Source organism: Coturnix japonica, chromosome 2 (genome assembly GCF_054131305.1).
Source record: "Coturnix japonica strain WE chromosome 2, WE-NBRP24, whole genome shotgun sequence".
NCBI classification, from domain to species: domain Eukaryota; kingdom Metazoa; phylum Chordata; class Aves; order Galliformes; family Phasianidae; genus Coturnix; species Coturnix japonica.
The window spans coordinates 64,353,677-64,379,354 of NC_140664.1; the positions used below are offsets into that span (position 1 = coordinate 64,353,677).

Genomic DNA, 25,678 nt, shown 5'->3' on the forward strand with positions numbered 1-25,678 from the left:
CTGGTAAGAACGGCTTACAGTAAAAAGTAAATGCTGATTGACAAGTAGAACTGTAAGGAGTGCCTGAATATGATTAGGTATTTTATATCCTGTAGGATAATTAGCAATTACGTATATTTGATAGCTTTTAAGGAGTTGCCCTATTGAGGAAAGTTTTCATATCTTAAAGAACATCCAAGTAAGTGAGAGTTACTATCCCTGAAGCATTGGCTCCTGTTCAGCTTGTTAGAGCATAGCTGATTATACTTCTCACATATTGTACTAATAGGTTTGAAAAGTAAAACAATCTTTGAAATAATGAAATAAAAAAATTAGCCAAGAACTCAAATCTTCTGAAACTTTTCAGATGAACCTTGTGTTGTTCTGAAGACTGAAATGAAATGAAAAGTATCTTAGAATTTCTTGGTGACAAAAGGCAAAAATCACACATATTTGGAGTACTAACATCAGTTTCTGTGTGTGTGCTTGAACTTGATGCTATAATACCTGGCTTTAGCAGGATGTCATTAAATATTTCCCTCTTATTCTGGATGAATTAATTAAAAGACACTGCCTTTTTAAAAATGGAAAAACAATTATTGTCACTAAATGAGAACATAATTGTTTAGTATTAGGATTAAATCGTTTTTTCCTAAGCAGTTCTGTTAAATCCAGCCTCTTCAGATTTACTTCTTATACTGGTGCCTCCACTGAATTCATGTTTTATAGTGATGTAGCCTTCATTGAGAATAATGATTTCTTTGCCAAATGGAGATAGCAGTTATGTCAGTTTAAACAAAATTAATTGACTAGTGCCTTGGGATTGCAAATAAGCTGGTTCTTACAGCATGATGTGCATTGAAAAGGGGTAACATTATTCTATACTTGCAAGGAAGACTTGCTTTAATTAAAAAAAAACATTTTCTTCTGAAGTATAGGAGCTACTACTGTAAACAAAAGTGGGCTTTTTTTTGTTTGTTTTTGTTTTTTTAGAAAAAACATCCAAATAAATGAGTGCACAAATTGAAATCAACCATACTCCATCCCATACAGTCAAGTTCTACGTCAGTAGTGCCTGTAGTGGATCAGATATTTGTGTGGGTTTTCATAGAATCTGTCCTATTGAAGCTAGTCTTAGGGGTATTCAAGTTGGCAAACAGTGCTTCAACTCTGGATGCGTGTAACTCTTAAACTGTGAAACTGAAGCAATATCAAGTCACATTCTGTCATCTTTGGTTGGACATAATCAATTGTTTTAAAGCCATTGTTCCATGTAAAACACTATCTTGTGCTGATTTCAATGCATGACTATGTCAAAAGTATTTTTGCCTTTTATGTAAAAGAGAGCTAAACTGTCGTCTCTCATAGGAAGTTCCTCAGACCAGTTTCATCATTAAACACATTTCTAGGATTCTACTAGAAGTGTGGCTCAAAAGTAACATGGTTGATGTCTGGAGGATTGCCAGGTCTAGGACAGTGAGGGAGTGGCATTTTAAGTACCTCCATTTTCATTCTTGTGGTGAGAAAGAATAATGGCTAGCATCCAAAATTCTCATCTCTTTTCTTAGTAGGGCAATATTATGAATGACTTTTTCACAGTAAAAGGCAGCTGAAGTTTTATGTTTGTGAAGGGTTTGTTGTGATACGTGCTGCATTTTCAAACACTGGGTGTAGATTTACAGGGAAGGGATTAATAAGGGCCTCTATCTGTGTGATGCTGAAGGAGAGTAGTGCATCAAGTTAGTCCCCAACATATTAGGGCAGTACCACCATGACTCACAAGGATATACTCCTACAACTTGCCTGTGTTTCAAGTGAGTTTTGGAACAAAGTTTTGAATGTTTGTACTTGTACACTGTTGTGCTCACACAGTCATAATGTGGTTATTGTACTTGCTCAAAATTACTGTTAACACAGCTTTCTGTGCAAGACACTTCAGCTATACAGTGGGAAAAACAAATAAATTTTCCTTTTTATTGCTGTAGTAAATTGCACAGTCTTTGATGTATGCAGCTCAGGATGTTGAGAGGTATGATAGCCATCGCCTTTTTTGTTTCTAAGAAAATACAATCCCAGTAAGAAGTTGGAAACTGTTTAAACTTGTGAATATCTCTTGTCTTAGCAACAGAAGAACCTTGAAGGATATGTGGGGTTTGCAAATCTTCCAAATCAAGTTTACCGGAAGTCCGTGAAGAGAGGATTTGAGTTCACACTCATGGTAGTAGGTAAGTTTCTTTATTCACTGAGTGGTAATCATTGGATGCTGACACAGTTCTTACATTTACGTTATCATGTTAAATTTTATTTTGCATGGTCTTTTGAGGGAATAAGCATCTTTGTCTTCTTGACTATTAAATCTAGTGTACAAAAAAGAACATGTCTTATGCAAGTAGATAAGGAAGAAAATAAAGAATGAGAACTCAACAGTTTATATAATCTAAGAAAAAGGCAGTTGTGGGTCTTATCTAAACTATGACTTGCATGTATCACAAAATAGAAGGAATTTGAGCTCTCATTTTCATCTGAATAAAAATGGAACTGCATTTACAACGGTGAATGCAGCATGAGAATCTGGGATCCAAATGCCAAGTTAGGTCCTGCCATTTGGCCATATCCAGCGTATTCTACATTTCTGTGGCCACAAAGCTGTGGTACCAAATCAAAGCTTTAATTTAAACAAACCTTTCTAGTTTGTATGGTTGCAGTGAAAACCAAATGTAAACAGTGGGTTCCCTATGGAATATGGGCAGTTTGAAACTGTAGTTGGTATGGATAAAAAATGCTGGACGTAATAGTTCATTTAGATGTTATTGATCACCTCAGTTGTTACTTGCTTTGACAGGACATCTGATTTCCCTTTTATTCTCATTTGAGTATTTGTATGGTAGTAGATCATCGTTACAGTTTGGTACTGAAGCATATGTGCTAGTTATGTAATTGAATTTTGTCATGCTAATGGTCAAAACAACACAAAATAATTTTGTAATAGCCATCTGTCTCTTTCTTGATGCCTGCCTTTGTCTTTTGTAATTTGGATAGCTTTAATGCTTTGTTTTGTCATCAATACAATGGCCATACTGTGCAGTCATCATCTACATGTTACATAAAAGTACTGTTGACAAAGTCAGAAACCAAGGTCAAATTGGTGAATACTTGTAGTTCAGTTATTTTCTTTAGATTACAAAGTGAACATGTTTAAAATTTGAGGGTTTTTTTTTATTATTATTTTGGAACTCAAATGCCCTTTGTAATCCAGCATCCAACTACGTAATTCATTTGTTACAGAAATCTGCTGTTTTGAATAAAATATGGTTTTCTGCTCTTGGGAATTGGTGATTGGGAAGGAAAAACCATCTTCAAGTTTAAGCCAAAATGGGCTGTAATTTGCTCTTCATTGTTTCAGTCTTACGAGAATGAAGTCACTAAAACACAAATAATAGAACTATAGGAAGTGGGTGAATTTAAATTTGTGTTCTTACCTTTGTCTGTAGTGTTGTCTAATGCAGTTGCATTTAGGGTACCAGTAGAAAATGGTGTCCTTTGAGAAGAAAAGTTGATGGAAAATAAGATATTGACTAGAAAATTTTGATACTATTTTTATGTTTAGTATTGGTTTTGTATATAGTATTAAAACTCAATTTCATTTGTGAATAAATTTGTTACATTGTCTGCAGTCTTACTCAGGAAATTGTCAGTAATTTTCTCAACTTGAATGTTGATTTATTTATTTATTACCATACCTGAAGTACAGAAGGTCTGTATTTGGATGTGGGTGTTGGAACCAAATAGTACATGATCTCTTCATACTAGTATCGTGTGTGTTTATGTGATGGAGTATTTTTGGGTGGGAAATTTCAGGGTAACTTGTCTGGTGTTGAAAAGATGCATCCATTTCAAATATGACCATGAGATAAGTTTTCATTTTACTGAATGCTTGCTTTTAAATGTTGAACTCTTAACATGCAATTTGATTCAAGTAATTAGCTATTGCTGTGTGTTCATACTTTGAGGTATGTATACCAATGTGGGTTTGCAGTCTTTGGCTGATTAGCTAAGAACTGTGTGTATCATCTCTTCTTGAAAATCCACTCTTGCTCTTTCTGCTACCAGGAGTCATGCCTGCACTGCTGGCTTTTACTGTAGATCACACAATTAGTAATCTGCTGCTTCTGCTTTATTTGTAGGTACTTCGGTGTCAGTAAGTTATCTGTTCTGAAGTGAAAAATTCAGTTTGTTAAACAGATCCAAGGAAGAGCTCATGTTTGGGACATGCCATCTCTGTATATGGCAGTTTTCAGGTGTTTGGGAGGCTTTAATGTGCAGCTAATGTATTTCCATAGGTACTGTTTTCTAGTTGTTCATTTAGTCTGTAGTTGTCAATACAACTGATAGGATTTAGACAGCAAGACTTGTGGCTTCTTTGTCTTGAAATGTGTTGTATAAAATATCACTGGATTGGTGTTTTGGAGGGACTTGCCAGTATTGTTTGTTGTACAGATACACTTTTGTAGAAACATTTCCATTTTCATTTTACCTCTATATAACGTTTTTCACTGTAAAGGTATCAAGTACAGTACCTAACAAATCCAAAGTCCTTGTTCTGGTAAGAATTTGTCAGGGAGGTCCATTATACAGTTTCTGCCCAGTGTGTAAAATGTGACTGTACTTCATAATACGTGCAGTGAAGTCACCTTGTTTCCTGTGTTTCTGCTGGGTGAGTGATGTTGGAGAATTTGAAAACAGAATGAACATAAGGCCAAGTGGTTGCTGGAGAACCTGGCATAGATTTTCTGGAGTGGAGCTAGGATGCCACTGCTCCTTGTTGGAGCTGCTGGAAGGTGCTTGGGGGGCACAGCGTTGGAAAGGGCTTCATTTCTTCCACATGGGGCAGCATGCTGTCCTGTAGTTTGGTTCAAGTCTAGATTTGCTGCAATGAGCTTATTACTAGTGAAGTATTTCCTGGAAGTATAGTTGCTAATTCTCAAGTGTTCTAGTGTTTACATTAAATGTAACTAAAAGGTGATGTGTTTATGAAATACTTATAAACAGCTGATGTTAAAATAAATCCTTTTCACATTTGATGTTTAATGTATCATTGAAAAGTCACCTGTAACAGGAATTGGAATTACTCTGCACAGCTTAGCCACTGTAAGCATTTCTGTTTTTCAACCTCATAGTCATGTTGTCTCTAAATTCAGTTGTTTCCTTTGGTAGTGTTTCTAAACTTTTCTTAAGAAACTGAAGACTGAGATAACCCTTCTTTTTCCTGCATGATCGGATGTGATTTGGGCATTGTTTAGTTTAAAACCTTCGTGGGACCATTAATTCTGTAGTAGATATATTCTAAAAAGCTAATCAGCATTTCAAATAAAATAAATGCAAATAATGTCAGAAATAGCATTGTAGAATGGACACTAGGAAGTGCCCTTTCTGAGGATAGGATGTTAAGCAGGCAGAAATAGGCTCTGACAGTTTAAACCCCGCTGCACTCAAAAGAAGACATTGAAGTGATGTTTTAAAGCAACTAATTCTACGTCTTGCATATTTAAATCTCACAAGTGAAAGAATTGTCAACTTGGTCTCTGCGGGTTCTTTTCTAGATAACCCTATGTTATCTTGTCAAGTATAGACAGTCGTTAAAATGTTTTGAGGGTCCAAGATAAATACGTGGTCTGTATGGAATCAAGTCTGTAGTCTTTGTATTACTGCTCTGGTATTACCGCTGGTCGCAAATGATTTGAACTGATGTTTGAGAAGATACCAAGTCATAACTTATTCTAGAATCCTTCTTACCTACAGTCTGGGTACGATGGCTTTTCCTAGAGCAGTGTGCTTTGAGTTAATTTGAGTTTAATGATGCTTTTTAGAGGTTGAACATCCAAGTTTTGTTGGAAAAGACACGTTTGCTCTGCAGCGTGTGCAGAACCCCCTCCAGGCAAATGACTTTACAGAGGACCTTTCTACTCAGTTCCTATTTCTTGTCCAGCTGTTCGGTAGCTTTGATTCTGAAGTCAGTTTTGAATCCTTTCCTGTAGCAAATTGACTGTTTTGTTTTCTAATTGTTGCTTTAGTCTTGTGGATTACCTGTGGATTACAACTTAAAGGAAAATATACTGTACTGTGATGGTGTTTTGTTTGTAATTATATGCAAGCACTAAAATGTTTCGGCTTAAACATTGCTTTTTGGCTTGGACTCAAATGGAAAGGCTGTATTTTGCAGGACTTGAAGTTACTTTTGAGAAAAATGCCTTTATTGGTCACCAAAGGAGACTCTGACTGGTTTAATGGTAGGTTTTTTTCTGATGATGGATTGTGTTTTGATTAGAATTACCTTTCTGTTCACTGTCTGGTATGGTTTTATAAGACCAACAAGCGTACCAACAGCCTGAGATGCTTATGTATGCTTGTTCTTTGCTGATGTGATACCCTTGCTTTCCAGCTGTGCCTTATAGGGGGAATAAAAGCCATTCAGTAAATGGCAGGATAGGAGGAACAATTAAGTGGAAAAATAACACGTGGATTGACAGTACCCCTCTGGGGGATGTTCCTGATTGTCATTGATCTGCCGTGTTATGAAATATTCTTAAATAAGGTTTATATATTGTTTCTCCTACCGTATTATCTGAATACGTGTTTGGGCTTTGGTATCTCCTTTCTATTTGACTTTCCAGGAGTAGTGAAGAACTTGCTGAGTATTCAGTTGAGGCATTCTTTCGCCAGGATCTTGGGACTTCACTTAGGTACAGAAATAGGAAAAGTCTCTGAAAAATTACTCATCCTAAAAAATGACTGCATTTAAAGTACAAGTTCTATGGATCCAGCGTTGCAGTGGTGATCCTTCAGAGTGTTAAAAAGGAGTGTTAAATGTAGCTAAATGCTTTCACATAACAAATGAGACCCCTGTTCCACCCTGAAGCAAAACACGTTGAACTCAGGAGAACTTGCAGGCATAAAAATGAAAGGTGCAGAAAATCAGTGGAGCGTGGTAGGGAGCCAGGGTGTTCCTAGAGATGACACATTCCTTGGAAATCATTTCTGTTGATGGAGTAACGCCTCACTAACTGGTATGTCACTGCTTTTTGTGGAAATAACTCAATCAGGGTTTGTTTGGGGAGGGAGAGCAGATGAACTCTGAAGATCCTTCTGTGGCAAAGAAGGCCGTATCTCTTCAATGTGTGGAAGGTCACTAATCTGAGTTTGCTAGCCTGTGTTGCGCACACTTCCACTGAGGTGCTTTTGGGTGTGCCCTTGAATTGTTCATGCAGCTTGCTTGGCTTTGACTACATCTTGTCTCATCCTTTCTTTTTCTTCTGTAGAGCAGTGAAACCCAGACATTTGCAGTGTACTTGCCCTTCTCACCTCTTTTGCTGTACATTTCATGCTCCTTTTTCAGTGCTATAGTAAAACCAAAACCTGGTGGAGGAAGAGAAACTTTCTACACCATATTATAGCTGAAATTTAGTGTTGCTGAAGGTCAGTCTAAATAGATAGGCTTATCTGGAAACCATGGCTCTTCAGGTACTCACCAGTTGCTCATAGCACTGTTTTTCTTAATCAATCTGTAATGGAAAAAAAAACCAAAACACTTTAAACCAATTTTTGTTAAACTCCTTTTAAGCCTTTCCCTCACTGTGCAATAGCTTAGACTTGCATAAGAGTGCTTATAGACTAGAAGAGCTAAGTAATGAAACCGGTATTTAAAGTAATTGCTCTTCAATTCTCGATTTCTTTAGCTTAACAATTTCCAACATTGCTTGGAATTGTAGTACTCACTGTGCAGCTTTCAAGTAGCCATTTGGTTTGTATTTGCTTTATTAGCTTTTTGGATGCCATTTTCTGTGAGTAGATCGTGAGAACACCACCTAAAGCATGGCGTCTCTTCCTGGGTGCCCTAACTAAGGGTGGATACAGTTGGTACTTTTGCTTACATTTGTGAAGTATGCATCCATATGACTGCAGAGACCTGATGACTAACTTCAAGTGCTACATATTATTACATTAACATATTGTTTTGAGAGGTAAGTTGGCACCTAAGGAAAGGTTTGATGAAACCCTGCTGGGTGTATTTAAACTGAACTGAGTATTTTCTAGCTATGGCAGCATTTTGGTCAGAGCCTTATTTCTGTTGTGCTCTTTGTTTCCTGGCAAAGGTTTTGAGGGAAGAGAATTCCACCTGTGTAGCTGTGAACCCAACGTTTGGCAAACACTAACTGTAACCTGTTCGGCTTTTATTTCCTCAAATAAATCATAATTCATTTAAAAAAATCATTCTTTTTCCTGTTCAGCGTTTCATTTTGTTGTCAGTCTCGTATCATGTTATGAATTCTTTCACTTCTATCCATATTTAAAATTGGATGGTAGTATTTCCTATTTCCGTACTTGTGTTATGGTGAGATGAGCATTTGAATCTGGTTCTTTTTCCTGTTACTTTTAAATTACAGTCCAACTGAAATGAATAAAGTGAGGTTTTCTTAGATTTAACCATCACTGTGTGATGTTCCAGACAAGCTACTGTAGATAACTGGATGTGGTGATGTTTAGTGTAACTAGTAATCTTAAACATGTCTTAAAGAAAATACCTTACTGGTGGGTATGTTTGGCTTCTGAAGTTGTTTCTCAGGTGGCTGACATTTGATTCTACCCTCAAAATCTATCATATGGTTCTGAGCTCTTGTGGTGTACTGATAGGGTATGATCTAAATGTTGCCCATCTTGTAAGTAATAATGTGTTAGAATGCTGTGAGGTTAGTATTGTTTCCAGTAGCTTCGGATTATCAGGTGACAGTTATTGTTGGACTGCTTTTGGGGCCATCATTGCCACAAGCCTTGGGAGAGGTTCAAAGCAGAAGTCTTCTTGTTTTCTTCTTTATTTCTTTTTCTCCTACTGTATGGGATGAGAGTAGCCTGTCTCTTCCTGTTGGCTGTGTTAGACTTGCTTACTTTATCAAGAAATGCAGCAAACTTCATGAATGAGTAGGTTAACCTTGTGACCAAAGTGATAGTCTTGGATGGAATATTTGTGGCCTAAACTTCAATTGTAGTAAATCCACAGCGCTCTGTTAAATGTGACTCTTCTGATTTGTTTTATCTGTTTTTTCCCTTGGGCTAATTTTGCAAGAGCCAGCTCAAATCTTCACTGTGACTCCATTCAAAGTTGTTAGGTTTTGTTCATTTCTCCAGTGGCTGTGTGTAGTGTGGCTATTGCACTCGTGTTTTTGGTGCTTTCCTATGAATCTTCTGAGCATGTTTACTGACAGGTTAGAGTTGACCACTCTTGACTATAATTATTATTAGTAAGAATCAACATGTTCTAAGAACAATTTCTCCTCACTTCTGATTTGGGGCTATTGTAGTCTATTTTCTCCAGTCATTTACTGTAAGTATGAAACCTAAGCCAGATTATTTAGATTGATCAATGCTTAAAGAAGAGAATGGCTGTTGAAGCTGACTGTAACATCAGATTAATTTTTGTTTGGATTGTTGTTGACTGTTGACCTTTACTTTCCACCTCAGCTTTTCAATTTGGCTTATTTTATTACTTGTAATGAAAATGCAAATGTGAGATTGTTAAACTCCATCTTGAAAAGGTGATGTGTTTCTGTCATGGTGATAATGTAATATATATAGTGTGTCATGGTGTCATTCAACATACTTCAGGTTTAATAGAAAGAAGGAACTAAGATATATTTTTTTGGGTGGGTCTGACTTTCTAATTTCACAAGCAGTATTAACTTAGTGTTTGTCATTGATGAGGCTTTGAGCTGGAAGTTATGCTGGTGACTTGTAACAAAAGTTGGAACATGTCAAAGCTAATGCAACACGTATCGTTGAGATATTTCCATGAACAAAATCCAAGTGTTTTTCATGGAGCAGGTGGTTGTCTGGAAAGGCAAAAATAGTCTGTGGTTAGTGGGTGTTAGACTGTTGGCTTTGCTCAGAATGAAAAGAAACACAACTGAAGAACCCAGATAAATGGAACAGGGTAAGGATAGCAAAGTTGGTTGTGCAGTACCTGGCTGTGTATTGTACTTTGGGCACATGAAGCTGTGCTGTTTTCTGTTTAAGGTCACTGCTCAGTTGCTTGTAAAGAATCTAAAGCATTCCCGGAGGACTCTAGAACTGTAAGCTACTGTTCTTTTGTAAATAGCAGTTTTGCAGTCTGAAGTCGTCATCTGTTAGGTTTTGAATTTATAGGCTGATCCTGAATCTCAGGTCTGTTTTCTATAGGTAGGTGTAGGCAGCTGAATAGTAAATCAGTGTTTGATGGCAGTTATTGGAATGCTTGTGGAGCTTTTTCCACAAGAGACTAGCGAGTGTTGCACTGAAGAACTGTAAAACAAACCACAGAAAAATGCTGAAATACTGATTATCAGTAAGCTGTTGGTGACACTTGATAAGCTGAATGGACACAGACTTCAGCATCAAATGCAAGAATGAGAATAGATTACACACGTGCACTTGTTATTGTTGCAACCTTGATCCACATTGCCCTTTTTTCACTATGGAAATAATGTTCCATGTTGAAAAACATGTTGGGGAACTGTGTGTTTTAGAAGCAAGTGAAATCCATTGTTTGTTCCAATATTTTGCATCTTACTGTAATTGATCTGTTCTTACTTAAGGTCTGGGGGTTTTAGGTTTTTTTATCCTGAACATTACTTGTCTGTGATACAACAAAACATTCTGTTTCACTGTAATGGAAAGGTTAAAGGATCTGCTTTTTGCCAGTCAGAATAACAGTTCACAAGGTTAAATAGCTTTGAACTGTTGTCCCAAATGTAATGGGACGCATATTCTGATGCCTCTTACGAATGAGGTGATCTCAAGAATATTCTGAAGTTCTTTTTGCGTGCTTGACCAGTGACACAGTATTCTAGTAAAGAGCGGGTTGAATTTTCATGTATAAATATCTCCTCAAACGCTATGGTAAAAATCTTCATTGCATTCAATTAATATCTGTATTAAACTGGAATCCACTAATTTCCTTTCATGTCTGCATTGTCTTCCCACGAGGAGACTTTGTTTGAGTTTGTCCTGCAGAGTTGAAAGGGAGATACGGATTTTCTGAGTAAACTTTTTTGTTTGTCTTAAGTCAGCAATTCTTTTACCATCTGTTCGTGCCTGCTGAAGGTATGAGAAAGTTTACTGTCTGTTTCCTGTTATTTTTTTCTTCACTGCTTTCCTTACTGGCTATTCACATTTTTCCATTGATAAAGCACATTTTTTCTTTCAAAACCTCCCAGAAGATGCTTTGCAACAAATAAGCCTGACAAAGAGTCCTTTGAGCAATTCAGGTATTAAATACCCTGCAGTAAAAATAGCATCATCTCCGTACAGGCAAGTTGGTCTCTGCAGGGGCACTTCCAAGGCTCTGAGGATGAATTTGCAGTGATCATCAGTTTGCTTTGATCTTGCGTAATACGTGGGTGCTTTTTTTCCTTAACGACCTGTAGAGAGGTTGGAAACATAAAACACAATATTAGAGTTTAATTGTAATTAGAGATATTTCCCTTCTCAGCTTGTTACAGAATTCCTGGCAACCAAAATGTATCTTAGGCTTCTGACTAAAGACTGGAGAAACCTGCAAACGTCTGAAATAGTAATTCAGGCTTGTGGTGAACCTTTCCTCCTCGCTTCCAGCAAGAAATCCAGAGTTGGGAAATGAATGATGTCACCTTGTAGACATATAATATGTGGCACTTCTTGCAGAAGATAACTTTGTTAGTGTGATTCTTCTGCTAAGAAACAGTCCTAAACAAAATGCTAACCACCTTTTTTCTGTATACTCTGTGTGAAGGCAGCTAATGAAGGCATTAGCCTGAGGAAGGAAAAGGAATCCTCCCGTATCTCATACATGTTTCACAGCATTAGCTTTTGTGGCTAGTTTATGAGCTTTAGGGAAACTGATGATACCGGACCTAGAAGCGCGTGATCTTCTTGCCTGCATTCTCATTGCCTGCTAAACCTTGTCTCTTCCTGTATATAGGTTTCTGGGTTGAGGAAATTAAGGAATTAAGGATAGCTTTTTGGATTCACTTACTCTATTGTGGCCTTACAGAACTTTCCCATTTGAGCTTATTTCAGTCTGAGGTGTTCAGATTACATAAGACTTGTTTTTGTACAGTTATTTCAAGGTTATGTTTTGTCTCTTAGTTCTTCCTGAGCTACTGAAGCTAATGAATGCAAACAATTATCACTGAAGGGGAAGGTAGTGATTTTGCTTTGAATTTACTTTTGCTACAAAACAGATTGCATTATATCATCAAATTCTCATTACTTACTAATTCCATTAGCAGGTTAAGTTGGTTTGTTAGTTGGAAAATTAAACAATGAATAAACGGTGGCTTTGTCAATGCATAGTTCTTGTTCTGTGTATTTGGATCTTTTTCCCTAATGCGTAATGTTTTCATACTGTTTAATGATGAGGTTTCTCTACTGACTGTGAACAAATGAGTTCTGACTGGATAATCAGATTAGATTTTAGTCTTCAGTATCCCTTAAATTGCAGCATATTGGCTTAAATTATCACAGCTTTTCCAGTTTGTTCAGCAGATAAAAGGACTTGGCTTTTATCTGTTATGTATGCTGTGTTTGAATTGAAGATATATCTTTCTAAGGTTAGGTTATCTTCAACTTGCTGAATGGGAAAATAAGTGCTCAGAGCCTACCTTTTGGGTTATGAATAGGTGCAGTCTGTATTTTGCCCTGCTTCGAAGTCCCCTTCTTCCCCAGGTTAAGTGGTTGAAGGCTTAATTTGCATTTTTATCCACATACCTGGCTGTGAAAACTTTTCCAGATTTGTTATCCAGTTCATAACAGTAGTGAGCTTTTTGTAGTTATTATTGCTTCTTTTTGCTGTTGTCGCTTTTCATAGAGTGTCTTTTTAAATTAGAGAGCTGCTTCCTATGTCTGCAGCAGTGGAGGGCTAGACCTGTGCTGGGATGCTAGAAGAGAGCCTGTACTTTCTAGAATACGTGTCATGTTCTTATAAGCTGCTTATTTCCTTCAGGTGTGTGTATTGTTCTAACAGCAATGGCTACCAGCATGCATAAGATCAAATCTGAGGCTGGTCATTACTGGCTAACAGTTTGGGAGCCTCTAGTTTCTCTGTAGAGAAGACAGAGAATTCAATTTGACATAGTTAAAAATTATGTAGATTGTGGCATCTTTAAGGGAAGTGGGTGTATGTGCCAAATTTAGGTTGTCAGTGCTTGCTATATATTTCTCCTCCTGTGAATTTTCCTTCCTTAAGGTTCCTGTTATGTGATGTGTGAGAGATTTGTGGAGCTCATACCATTATTCCAAGCACGGTCTGTGTGATGGGACATGACTGCCTCAAGAAACATCGCTGATTGTTGCTGATTTATTTATTTTTTTAATGAACAGAGAAATAAACAGCTGCTGCTTTTCAGGACCTGTGGTCATAGTTTGCTACCTAAAATTTCCTTTTTGATATTAAATGTGAAGTGTCCTTATAGCCCAGTTCAGCATAGGTTTGGGTACATTGCTACATTTTGGCTATCTTTATTGCCCAGCTAAGAAAATAATGCTGTAACTAAAAAAAAGATAAAAATCCTTTCTATAAAGGATCCTGTATAACTTTTCAGTTAAAATGTGTGCAGGTGATGTTTGTGCTGCTGAAAATAAAGGTTAAAGACCCTGTCTTGTGCCTTACTACCTGCTCTGCTCAAGGAGCTGTTACATAGCACCACTGCTGGGTACACGCAGCATCCTTTCATGTCCAGAGATCTTATTTCTGAGATTTGAGTGAAGCTCATTGTTGATGTACTTTGGAGCCTTTCCAGAAGGTTTTTTATTACTCGGTATTCAAAAACATCTTCAGCTCCTTGCACGTTTTATAACAGTACTGCACATGTCAGAACATATGTGTACCTTCAGATTAGTCTGCTTCTAGAAGCAAGCACAAGCTACGGCTCTTGAAGCTATTCTGGGAGAAAGTAAGGACTTGCTATTCCCAGGTGGGAAGGTACTGAGAGGCTCAAAGTATCAGGGAAAGAGAAATTCATTGCTGCTTAGTTTTGAGGCGCAGTAGATTTTGGTTTGCAAAAATTATTGTTGAGTTCTCATGGATAAAAATGTTTTTAAAACAGAATGGACCTGCAGGGTTTCAGTCCTCCACATCTTGCTGGATGGCACCGCTTTGAGATCTTCTTTGGAGGTGACTGCAGTCTTTGCAAGTGAGGGAAGTTTTACACACTGAGCAAATTGGTTGTTTCCTCTTGAGGGATTAAGCTTGTTTTGGGCTTGTTCTTTCTGTAGTCAGCATCACAGATGTGTCAGTGTGTAACTGTTGGATAATGGGAACTTATATTTTCAACTGTTAGGACTTATTGCACGTATATAGTGGTCTATTTTTTTTTTATAGCCTGCATCATGCCATGGATATACTGGCTATTTCTTTCTGAAGGGCTGTTTGTTTGGTTTTTTTCCCCTTATGGCTTTTTTGAGAAGCTGGATTCGTTTTCTGGCTCAAAAGAAGGTGTTTGGTGTAACATTTTGATCTGAAGTCTCCATGTAAAGCCATGTCTTTTTTTTCCTAAGTAAGGTTAGCTGCACCCAGAACACCACAGCCTTCTGGTTTTATAGAGTCTGGTATTGCTGATGAAATACAAAGGATGCATTGAAGCTATTCACACGTGCTTTGCATTCTCCAGCTCTTCTGAGGCATTTAATTTCACTCTAGAATAGTTTGAGGCCTTTAGTTTAGCCATACAACATTTGCATTTTTTCATCAGCAAAACCTTCATATAGAAATTGTGCTCAGATCAGCAAAGAATACATTGAATACTTGGGGGAAAAATGGTCCTAGCAAAGTTCAAGCCTTGCTGAAGTGCAATAAAATTTGACCTTTCTGATTGGTATTGATCTTGTTGTGCAATGCTGTTTTCAAAAGGTGTTTCTTCTCCTGACTTTATGTATCTTGCTGGCTGCATTTGATTTTGTGCACAGTAACTGTGACTGTGTTGATAACTGCTCAAGTGTTGTTGAAACTATTCCAACTTCTCTTCAAAGCAGATTTCTTAATATCTCAGTTCTAAGCCTGCTAATCATTAGCCAGTTGTTGGTCAGAAATCAAAACTAAGTGCTGTTTGTGTATGTTCTGAATGGTATGGATTAATAGAGCCTTCTGTCATGTTACATACGTGTTTTTCTTGGCGTTTTGTTTGAGGATATGTGGAACATAGTAGTTGTTTTATGTTGATCCTTCTTGGTTAAATGCGCCAAAGCTCTAAAATAGTATTTCTTCTCTTCTCGGGTTTGAGTAAATGAATAAGATGAGGGCAGCTTTGGAATTGCACTTGTTTGTAGTTTGAGGTTATTCTTGGTTGTTTTTAGACTTAGGTTAAAGTCATATGCAAGAAGATTCTTAAATGCATTGATTTCTTTTGAAGCCTTAAGAGGTCAGGTGCAAATCAACCCAGGTGAAATGGTCTGTTTGCTAGACCCGTACTGAGACACTTCCTCTTTTCAAAATGGGGAGGACAGGAACTGTGATAAGTCTGCTTCCTTACAATCCAAAGGCAGAGTGTTCTGTGGCTTGTTGCTGTCCAGCCAGATGTTACAACTGTACATAAAACATGTTCAGTAGGTTGTGAGATCTGAGTCTGGGGAGTAGGGTTGTGGTTGCAAAAATTAGAGAGGTTTACACTGGCTATTTCAGGTTTGCTTTCTTTGGCAGATTTCCTGCATAGAGAGTTAAAAGAACTAATTTCCAGTCAATTTGATAGTCGGTTGGTTGTTCTAAATAACTACATTGCACCTCCTGGGCCCCAATATTAATAGATATTTTTCAGCTTTGACTCTAAATCTGGCTGCCTAGGTTGGCAAACCACCATTCTGCTTTGGGAGAAAGTCACACCTCACTTAATGAAAGTTGCTTTAGTCTGGGGACACTGGAGAGCACTGCTCTGCTGTAGGTGAAACAGAGCTTCAATACTCCAAAGGAGAGAGCACAAACCAACAGACCCCTGTAAGGAAGCTGGCATCCAAAAGAATTAATACAGAGCTATATGAAATGTAAGGAAAAGGCCACTATGGGTGTTCTCCTCACTTGGTTGAATAGAAGTGTTTTGTTTTTAACTCACTCCTGCCCCTGGGTGTGGAAAGAAAAACCCTAAAGTTGTGAGGAAAAGAGGAGAAAGGAAGCCTGTTTCCATCTGGAGATGAAGCATAAAAGGAGGAAGTCTAGTTAGGCACTTTAAGACCTCAGTTATCTCTGGAGTAAGGTACCCCTATAATTCACTGTTAGAATTCATCGGTGGTTGGGTTTCTTAAATTTGTGCAAGGGAAGAAACATGATGTTTTGGAGGGTGATGGTGACAACCTTGGTCTCTTCGTTTTGCAGTGCAGATGAATTTAGAACAAACTAGAAATAAACAAAACTATAATGCATAATGTAAAGAAGCTTGTTGTGGTTATCCGTGGTGAACTTAGTTTTGTAAGCAATTTTCTTGGGACAGCAAAGGGCTTATTTATCTATTTTATATTAGAGTTCAGTACAGATATTTCTGCTGAAGTCTGAATCTCGCCTGGAACCATTTTCCACAGTTTTCTGATTGATTTCTTTTTTGTTGGTAGCACTGTTTGACTTCTGGGTGCTGGGGTGGCTTGTGCTGCTTTCTCCTGTGTGACAGCCAGTCTGAGCTCTGTCCTTGCTTACAGAATGGCTGTTCTGCATGGCTTTAGCGCTGGGAAGTTCTGTTCAGAGAGCTTTTGAGAATGGAGTTGCTGATAGCTGTACATATAATCAAGTACAAAAAGTGCCTTGTTTGTTGTAGTAGTAATTTCCATCACTAAATGTCTCTGAATCTGTAAAGGGATTATTTTCTCCCATTTTATATATAGTGTTCTAACTAATGAGCACTTCTAGGCTTAGTATTTAGAAACGGATAGAAAGAACCTAGAATTGCATCTTTTCACATATAGTAGGACTGATGCAAATTCCTGGGCAGCCACTGCCGTGGAATCATAGGATTGCTCAGGTTGGAAAAGACCTTAAACGTGGTCAAATCCAACCCCAACCTAACCATGCTACCCCAACTCTAACAACCTGCTGCTAAATCATGTCCCTGAGCACCACATCCAAATGGTTTTTAAACACATCCAGGGATGGTGAATCAACCACCTTCCTGGGGAGCCTATTCTAGTGCTTAACTCTGTTTTTGAAGTTGCTTAACTCATCTAGTTGCCTTTTTATTTTTTAACTTTTATTATTGATGCCAAAGGATTTCTTGATGTCATGATTCTTTTTCCACCAACCAATTGAATGTCGCAAACTGTCTTTTTCTCCTTCCATCATTTTAAAGTTGGTAGTAATGCAGTCAGCATAAAGTTACCACTGGAAAATAAGATGATCTGCCATTTCCAAGATCCATGTTTTCTTTGCGAGATCTCCCATCAAAACATGGCAAGGGTGATTAGCTTCACAGAAGTTGATGAATAAAACACTGTACAGAAAGCCACTTTTTAATGTAGTACTAGAGTCAACACTGGATTTCTTTATTACAAGATTTCTGTTTTTTCTTTTTGATAGCCTTTCAGTAATTGAACATCTTCAAAAACCCTCAAATTTGCATTTCAATGCTGTTCGTTTGTCAGGTTTTCTGTTTTCCAAACTGGGTTACTCTGACTGTTAGGAAAATGAGACAAGTGCTTTCCATTGCAAAACCTTGAGGAGTTTGCTTGTGTAATGAAAAACAGAACAAAATGAAGGGGGAAAAATTAAACTTTGGTTCCATGTGTGTTCAGCCTCTTCTGAACTAGTTTCTGTCCGGAGCTTTTTAAAACTGATTCTGTTTTTCTTCAGATGCTGGGATTCCTTTTCCATGCTGTTTCTTAATATAACAGGCAATCTTTTAAAGATGCTTGAATGTTCCCATCCAATTGGCACTGGGCGGGGGGGGGGGGGGGGGGGGTGTCTCTTGCATAAGACTCCAGAAGTAATTATCCATCATTCTGAGTATTTGAAGAGGCATACTGGCCTCACTGGTATTTATAAAGTGCCATGCTGGTTTTAATTAGGAAAAACTGTCATCCAACAAAAGCAACTGTTTCTTCAGACTTCAGTTCAGATTTTGGCCAGCCTAAAGTCTGTTCTGCTGCTGAAACAGCTAGTGATGCTTTGTGCAGGTGGGATCAGACTATGAATCCAGCTGGACACTTCTCTGGGAGCAGCAAGGAGGGGTGGTCTGTGTGACAAGAGAAAAACTCGTGGCAACACAAGGAATGGGTGATGCAGAGCTTGGGCTTTCATTTTATTTTTTTTTTTTTTTGATCCAATCAGTGTAGGATGAAGGCAAGTCTTGTCTGTAAGTCAAACAAAACTTAACCTGCTTTATAAATTACGCATTGTTTAGCATAAGTACAAGTGCAGCATGTAAGTAGCACATGTGAAATCTTGGTTTTCTGTCAGTGTTTTGTTTAGGATATGATTCAAACAAAGCATATCAGTTATGGAAATGTCACTTATGTATTTACAGGTGATTTTTTAAAATTTTTAATTGAATGGGGAACTTTCTGATGTGTTAAACTGCAAATGTAGGCTGTAAGTCTGCTGCTGTGACCAAGCCTGTGACTGCCTGATTCTACATTGCTGGCTCTGGGCTGTGTTCTCCCTAGTTCTCAGGTGCTCCTGAAGTCCTCTTTCACATTCAGCCTCCAGAAGACATGGAGAGCTCACTAAGAGTGAACACACTAGGCAGGTCTTAGGGTATCACCTTATCAGCAGGCATATCCATTTTCCTTTCTTCTTCCTAAATGTAAACTCCTGTTGTTAGCTACAGAAGCAGCTCAGATTTCCTCTGAGTAATCATTAGAGAACTAAATAGCTGTGGTAACAATTTGGAAGCAATGGCTTATAGTTTTTAAGCAACACAAATTCTTCTTGACATTCAAAAAGGTATCATGTTGACAATGCAAGCTGCTTCTAGCCTATCTCAGCTTACCTATTTCTTCCTGAAGGGAAATGTACCCATTTTTATGGAATACAGGGGGAGCTTATCTCATGGAAACAGGACATAGAACCATGTCAAGTAAATTAGTAATCAAATATGCGTGTTTTGCCAAGACTGTTCAAAAGGGCATACCCCACAGACATCTCTGCATCTCTTCTGCTCATCGCTTCATTAACACTAAGCCAATGTTGAAAAGCAGACATAGAATTCCCTCCCTTGCAGAGGCCATTACTCTAGTTTTCATTATTTATAACCCCAGAACAGTGTTATTGGGGTAAATTTGTGGAACTAAGTAAACAAGCTGTCCGTCTTTTTCCTGCCACTCGTGCCAATCATTAAGTGCCTTGTCCAAACATAGTTCCCTTTGTGCTGCCTGCAAAAGCAAGTGCTTACACAGACATCAAGAATAGAAGGCATTGAGAAATGAGGTGTAAGGTGGTAAGAGGAATTTTGAGTAGCACTAGAAATCTGTTTAGTCCTCCAACGTATTTTGTGTTGCTTTATTGGTAGAATTTTTCACCTGGGATATTTTGAAAGTGTTCTGCTCTTATTTCCAGTAGGTTTTGTTATACTCTTGTGTAATTTGAAAGGGAAGAGCTAATGCAGTGTTGAATCAGTCAGTCTGGGTGCTCTTCCTATAATTATGCACAAGACTCATTAATGTCTGTTTAAATAAAATCGGTTTTTTGTCCTTCTCCAATTTTCTGTGATACTGTTGTTCTTGCTTTAGTTCTATCAGAATAGTTTTGTTTGCTTTTGAGTAAGGTCCTACTTAATAGGCTTTACCTTTCTTTCCTTTTACCTGAACTTGCTGGTTTTAAATAGAAAGCAAGTAATGTGGGCTGTTAAGATGCTGATCCTCTGTCTGTACTGCGGTCTCTTTTTATCCTTCCTCATCATGTAGGTAGCTGTGTGAGGTTTTTTCTGCCCAAGTAATGATGGACCTTTCTGTGACTAATTAATCTGTGATATTGATTGACATCTGCTGACTCAAAGGCTAAAGCTATTTTAGAAGTTACAGTATGTACTGAGAATGCTATATAGTTAGTTGTCGATAGGAATGCATAGTAATGTATTAATAATGTATAGATAAAAATTGTGTTCCTAGTGCCTTTCTCTTCTATTTTTAACAAAAAATCATATAATTGGGAGATTCAGTGAATTATATTCATCACTTTATCTCTCTTCAGAGTATGTCCAGCTTTGCAGCTTTCTCTACCTGCATAGTTCTTTCAGATATTGCAGTGGTTTTCTAAGGTGTACGCTTTTAGTCTTACAGAGCATCTTCCTCTAGCATCTTTCACTAATGTCTTTGTTCCTTTTACTTTTCTAACTTTGCTCCCAGATGTTTTTTTTTTCCTTCTCTTGTGAAGGCATTTCAGTTTTTCTTTCATTAAGATGGGTGAAAACTCAAGGTATGTGCTGGTTGCGGGATTTAACCACAAAAGGTTGTTGTCTTGGAGCTCTGCAGTTTGTCGTTTTCAGTTGAATCCCTCAACCCAGTTACTTCACATAGAGATTGTGAATTTAGATTTTCCATGTAGGTCAGTTTTGACAACTCCTTGTTGCTTGTAATGTCTTCTAAACTGCATTGCAGTGTGAATACATCTTTATCAGCTGTAGGGTTTTCTTCTAAATAGCACAAAAAACAAATGGAAAGTGAGCTTTGGCAAGCTGCAGCATTAGCTGAGTACATGGAGGTGCATACAGCCTAAATGCTGAATTCTAGGTTGTCACACTTCAGCTGTTACTGGTGCTAGATTTGGTTGGACCAAAGGTGTGGGCTGTTTTTACCATCTGTAGTCATATGCAAGAGCTTTTACTGAACAGAAATCAGTCATTTATTTGATTTTAGTAGATTAAAACTGTTTAATGCTGAAAAGTTGATATCTTTGCCTCATGATTAATAAAGTAACATATCTTACTTCAGAAGCTACCTTGCAGCTCATGTTTGCTTTCCCTCCTTTTCCTTCCCACAAGCTATTCATGCCCTGGTTGGCTGGATCATAGAATCACAGAGTGGTTTGGGTTGGAAGGAACGTTAAGGTCACCTAGTTCCAGCCCCATTGCTATAGACAGGGATGCATCCCACTAGAACAGGTTGCTCAAAGCCCCATCCAGCCTTGTCTTGAATGCTTCCAGGGTGGATGGGGCATTCATAGCCTTGCTGGGCAACCTTTTCCAGTGTCTGATCATCCTCACAGTAAATAATTTCTTCCTACCATCTAGTCTAAATCTATTCTTGTCTTGTTTGAAATGACTTCCCCTGGTGCTGTGTACATGCCCTTGTAAAAAAAAATCCCTTACCAGCTTTTCTGTAGGCCCTCTTGAGGTACTGGACATCATGTCAGTAGTGGACATTGTGTCTTGCTTCACTGTGCTGCAGGATGAATTGCAGCACAGGTAGTGGTTGGGAGTAGGAGGGGCATTTATTTTGACAGCAGCAAAATCTGATCAGATAAATCTAGTGTTTCACAGCCATTTTAATCGGTGAAGTTGCAGAAAGCTGGAAGAATTAATATTACTTGAGAAAAGCTATCTTAAATCTGTTTCAGTATTCTCCTGAAGTACTTCCGTCTTCTGCTTTTATTGGCTTTTCTGAATTATTTAGATGGGATCTGTGGCCAGAACAACATGCCAAGAGACTGTCCTCAGTTATTGCACTTAGATTTTAAATTATGCTCGAAGAAAGTTGATGAAATCATCTCCTTGTATACTGAATGTCAACTTCTTGTTGTTGTTGACGCAGTTGCTGATAGGCAAAAGCAAATTTATCATCAGCAGACTTCCCAGCAATGTTTTGCTGGGATCAGCTCTGTGGCTCTAACAGATGTTACTTCCATAACTTGAATTTGGAGCATAAATTATGAAATGGCGGAGCCTTGGCTTTATTCCCATTGTGAACGCCTACAAAACACAAAGTTGAACTGTCTGCAACATTTCACATGACAGTGTCCTACAGGGTACTGTAGATAGATGGGAGGGGGTTTAGAGTGTGGTGCTGTGCCCACCCTGGCTTCCATTGGGTTCGTTTGGATGGTCTCATCCATGTATTAAAACATTGCCTTTGTGTCTTGTAGAGTGCTGTGAAGGCAGGAACCAGCCTTTATGAAAACTTCTAAAATTAGACTTAAAATTAAAAGCATCTTGTAGCCTCCGTTTTTGTGGTCATCTATAATAACATGTGGCGGAGCATCGTTCCCCCTTTGTGAGAAGCCTATTCCATCATAACAAGCTCTGTACGCTTTCTCGCTTGATTTCAGTGCTGCTTGTTAGTCTGCACTTTGGTTATTCATCAACTTTGATTATTCACATAACTTCACTTTTGTACAAAAACTGAGAGCTGTGGTACAGCAGCATCAAAGTCATGGGCCGTTTGCATAAAGCTGCAGGTGCTGTCATGCACATATACTATGAGTTGTGCAGGGATGAAAGGAAATGTGTTATTTTTGTCTTCTGACAAGCGTTTTCTTCCTTTGAATCAGCAACATCAAACTGCTGGGACTATATTCTAAGCAGAAACTGAATTAGAAATTATATAATGGAAGAGATTCCATTGAAAGCCTAACATACCTGCTAAGAATAAAATATGCTTTGGTGTAAATATTCTGTGTGGCTATTTCATTGGGAAGTACAGCACTTATTATATTAAAACTTCATCCCTTTTAAATTCCTGTCTGGGGCTAAAAATCGTTACCCCTATGTCTGAGAAGAAATGTATTGGAGTAAACCTTCTGCAGCGTATATTTGACTGATGTAATGATCAATCTTAAACACGGTCATCTACAAATGCAATGGAAGCTTTGGAAAAAATATGCAGTAGAGAACTGGTTTTGTCTGGGATGTACAGTGCTGTTGGGTTGTCTCTGCTAAGGTCTGAGGCACCCTCAGATGAGTATGCCTTCTCTCACCCACCACTGTTTGTGATTTTAAATCTGCAGGTATTGCTGTTCTAAATAGATACAGTGGCTGAAATAGTATGTGGATCCTGCTTCTCAGGGCAATTTAACTGCAGAATTACAGATTCTACTTGAAGCCTGGGAAAGCAACTTGAAATTCCTGGGCACAGATAGTGTATGTACTCACATTCCCAGTGGTGTAATTGAATGTCATAGGGCATGAGCATGAAATGCTGCTGCAGTGATAGTAACTGCTAATTGATAGTGAAGAGTAGCAAACTTCTGGTTGAATCTGCAAGAGTAATTTTCCTCGTTCAATGAGGGAGTAGAATAAGCAAACAGAGCCTGCAGAGAGCGTGCTGAGAATCTTCAGCATTGATTGGTTATCTGGATCATGTTTAATGTGTGCTCATAAATCTAAGCATGTAAGTCATGCTTGTGAGCTTGAGGGTTGGATTTTATAAAAAGATTTCCAAAAGTACAAGGATATGGCAATGGAAGCCTGAGCCTGGATTTTCAGGCTGATACGATGACCTGAAGATTATATGTGGTGCACTATCAGGAAATGGAGTACGTAATGGGAAGATAGCACTGTCCAGCTGGAATTATGAATATAACTGGAATCACATACAAAGCTGGAAACTGGATTGGACTGCTTGTCCATTTCCCTTGTACTTGATTGAATAAGGATGGAGGAGGTTGGAAATAGGCCACATTCTCAACGTGCCACAGCAATGAATGGTGAAAAAAAGCAGTGTCTTTAAGATGTAAGGATAACAATTCATTTCTATTATCATAGGGAGGAGAGGCTTGCAGCCTAATCATAGAATTGCTCAGGTTGGAAAAGACTTTTAAAAATTGAGTCCAACCATGACCTAGCCATGCTATCCTAATAACCCTCCACTAAATCATGTCCCTGAGCACCACATCCAAACAGGTTTTTAAACACATCCAGGGGTGGTGACTCCACCACCTCCCTGGGGAGCCTATATCCAGTGCTTAATAACCATTTATGTGAAGAAGTTTTTCCTGATATCCAACCTAAACTTACCCTGGTGCAAATTGGGGCTATTTCCCCTCATCTTGTCACCAGTGAGAAGAAACCAGCACCACTCTCATTGTAAGCAGCTTTCAGATATTGGAAGAGAGCAATAAGGTCTCCCCTCAGCTTCCTTTTCCCAAGCATAAACAGCCCCAGTTCTCTCAGTCTGTCTTCATAGGGCATATTCTCCAAGCCCTTCACAAGCCTCGTTACCCTTCTTTGGATCTGCTCCAGCACCTCAGTATCTTTTCTGTAGAGAGGTGCCCAAAACTGAACACGCTTGAGGTGAGGTCTCACCAATGCTGAGTACAGGGGCAGGATTTCTTCCTTCCCTAGTCCTGCTCACCACACCGTTCCTGATACAGGCCAGGATGCCACTGGCCTTCTTGGCCACCTGGGCACACTACTGGCTCATGCTCAGCCAACTGTCCATCAGTACACCAAGGTCCCTTTCCACAAGGCAGCTTTCCAGCCACACCTACCCAAGCCTGTAGGGTTGCCTGGGGTTGTTGTGACCAAAAGGCAGGACCTGACACTTGGCCATATTGAAACTCATACAGTTTACCTTGGCCCATCAATCCATTCTGTCCAGGTCCTCCTGTAGTGCCCTTCTCCCCTCAGGCAGATGAACACGCCCTCCCACGTTGCTGTCATCTGCAGACTTACTGAGGGTGCACTCAATCCCCTCATCAAGGTCATTAATAAAGGTGTTAGAAGTGGCCCCAGTACTGAGCCATGGGGGACACCACTCGTGACCAGCCACGAACTGGGTTTAACTCCATTGACCACAAGTTCCTAATTCCTTTGAAGTTGGAACAAGAGCTGATGGATAGAATTTGAACTAGAAAAAAATGAATAGGCACTGGATATATACAACTTAAAGTATGAGGAGGAGCTCCAATGTTTGTACAGACATTTGGAAATTCACAGACATGAGAAGAGTTGGAACTTTTGCTTGGAGACCTTTCAGCTGAATTTTCATTGAATAAGCACCTCTTTGGGGAAAAGCAAAGGTTTTTGTTTAACATATTTCTTGCTAAGATCAAAATAATTAAATGTGTGAGGCTGGCTAGAATTGCTTGATCATATTTAGCTTCTCTAATTCTGCATCCTTTGCAGTCTGCAGAGAATCTCCTACTGGACAGCACCATCATAAGTGTTAACTGTAAGGGGCTGTAGTGGTTAAGCAGTTTGAACTATTGCAGTCTGCACTGGTTGATTAAAGTTACCGTCAGTATGTGCTTTCAGATGGCTGGGCACCATTGAGCACAGGATGGTGCACGAATGTCGTTGGTGTGTTGTCTTTTGGCTGACTTCAGCTCAAAACTGCCTTCCGATCCTTGGTGCTGTTAGGAGGGAAAGAAACCCCGAATCCATCAGCTCCTGATGCTGCAGTAGGTCAGAAAGCAGACTATGTGGAGCACTGCAGCTGCAGCAGCCATCTTGGGTGAGCCGCTTGGCTCTTCAACAAATCTTTTCAAAGCTAAAAATGTCACTTCCATATGTTTGAATTTCAGTGGTATTACGACAAGCAGTGCAATATTGGTGAAGGGTGTGTGTGCTGTGTTTTCCACTTCTACTTGTACTAAGCCTGAGAGGAAAGAAAGGACAATTTTTTTATACGTGTAAGTTGAACTGGCTATGCAAATGTTTTTCTGCAGCCTGTTAGTGCTTCTTCAGCAGTGCAGCAGAGAGTCTTTTGGGAGATTATGGTCAAGGAGAAGGAGGAGTGATCAGCAAAAGAATATGAATTATAAATTGCAAAATGGGGTTCAGTAAGGTGG

General features: G+C 38.7%; 1 protein-coding gene across 1 annotated transcript in view; it reads left to right on the plus strand.

The window, feature by feature from the left end:
- Window positions 1-2,101: 2,101 nt before the first annotated feature.
- The window catches only part of SEPTIN7 (septin 7), a 49,273-nt gene continuing 25,696 nt past the window's right edge, over window positions 2,102-25,678 (plus strand). The window contains exon 1 of the mRNA XM_085537690.1: window positions 2,102-2,204. Within this exon, the coding sequence (XP_085393816.1) occupies window positions 2,195-2,204 (10 nt within the window). The 5' untranslated portion in view covers window positions 2,102-2,194. The remainder of the gene's footprint in view (window positions 2,205-25,678) is intronic.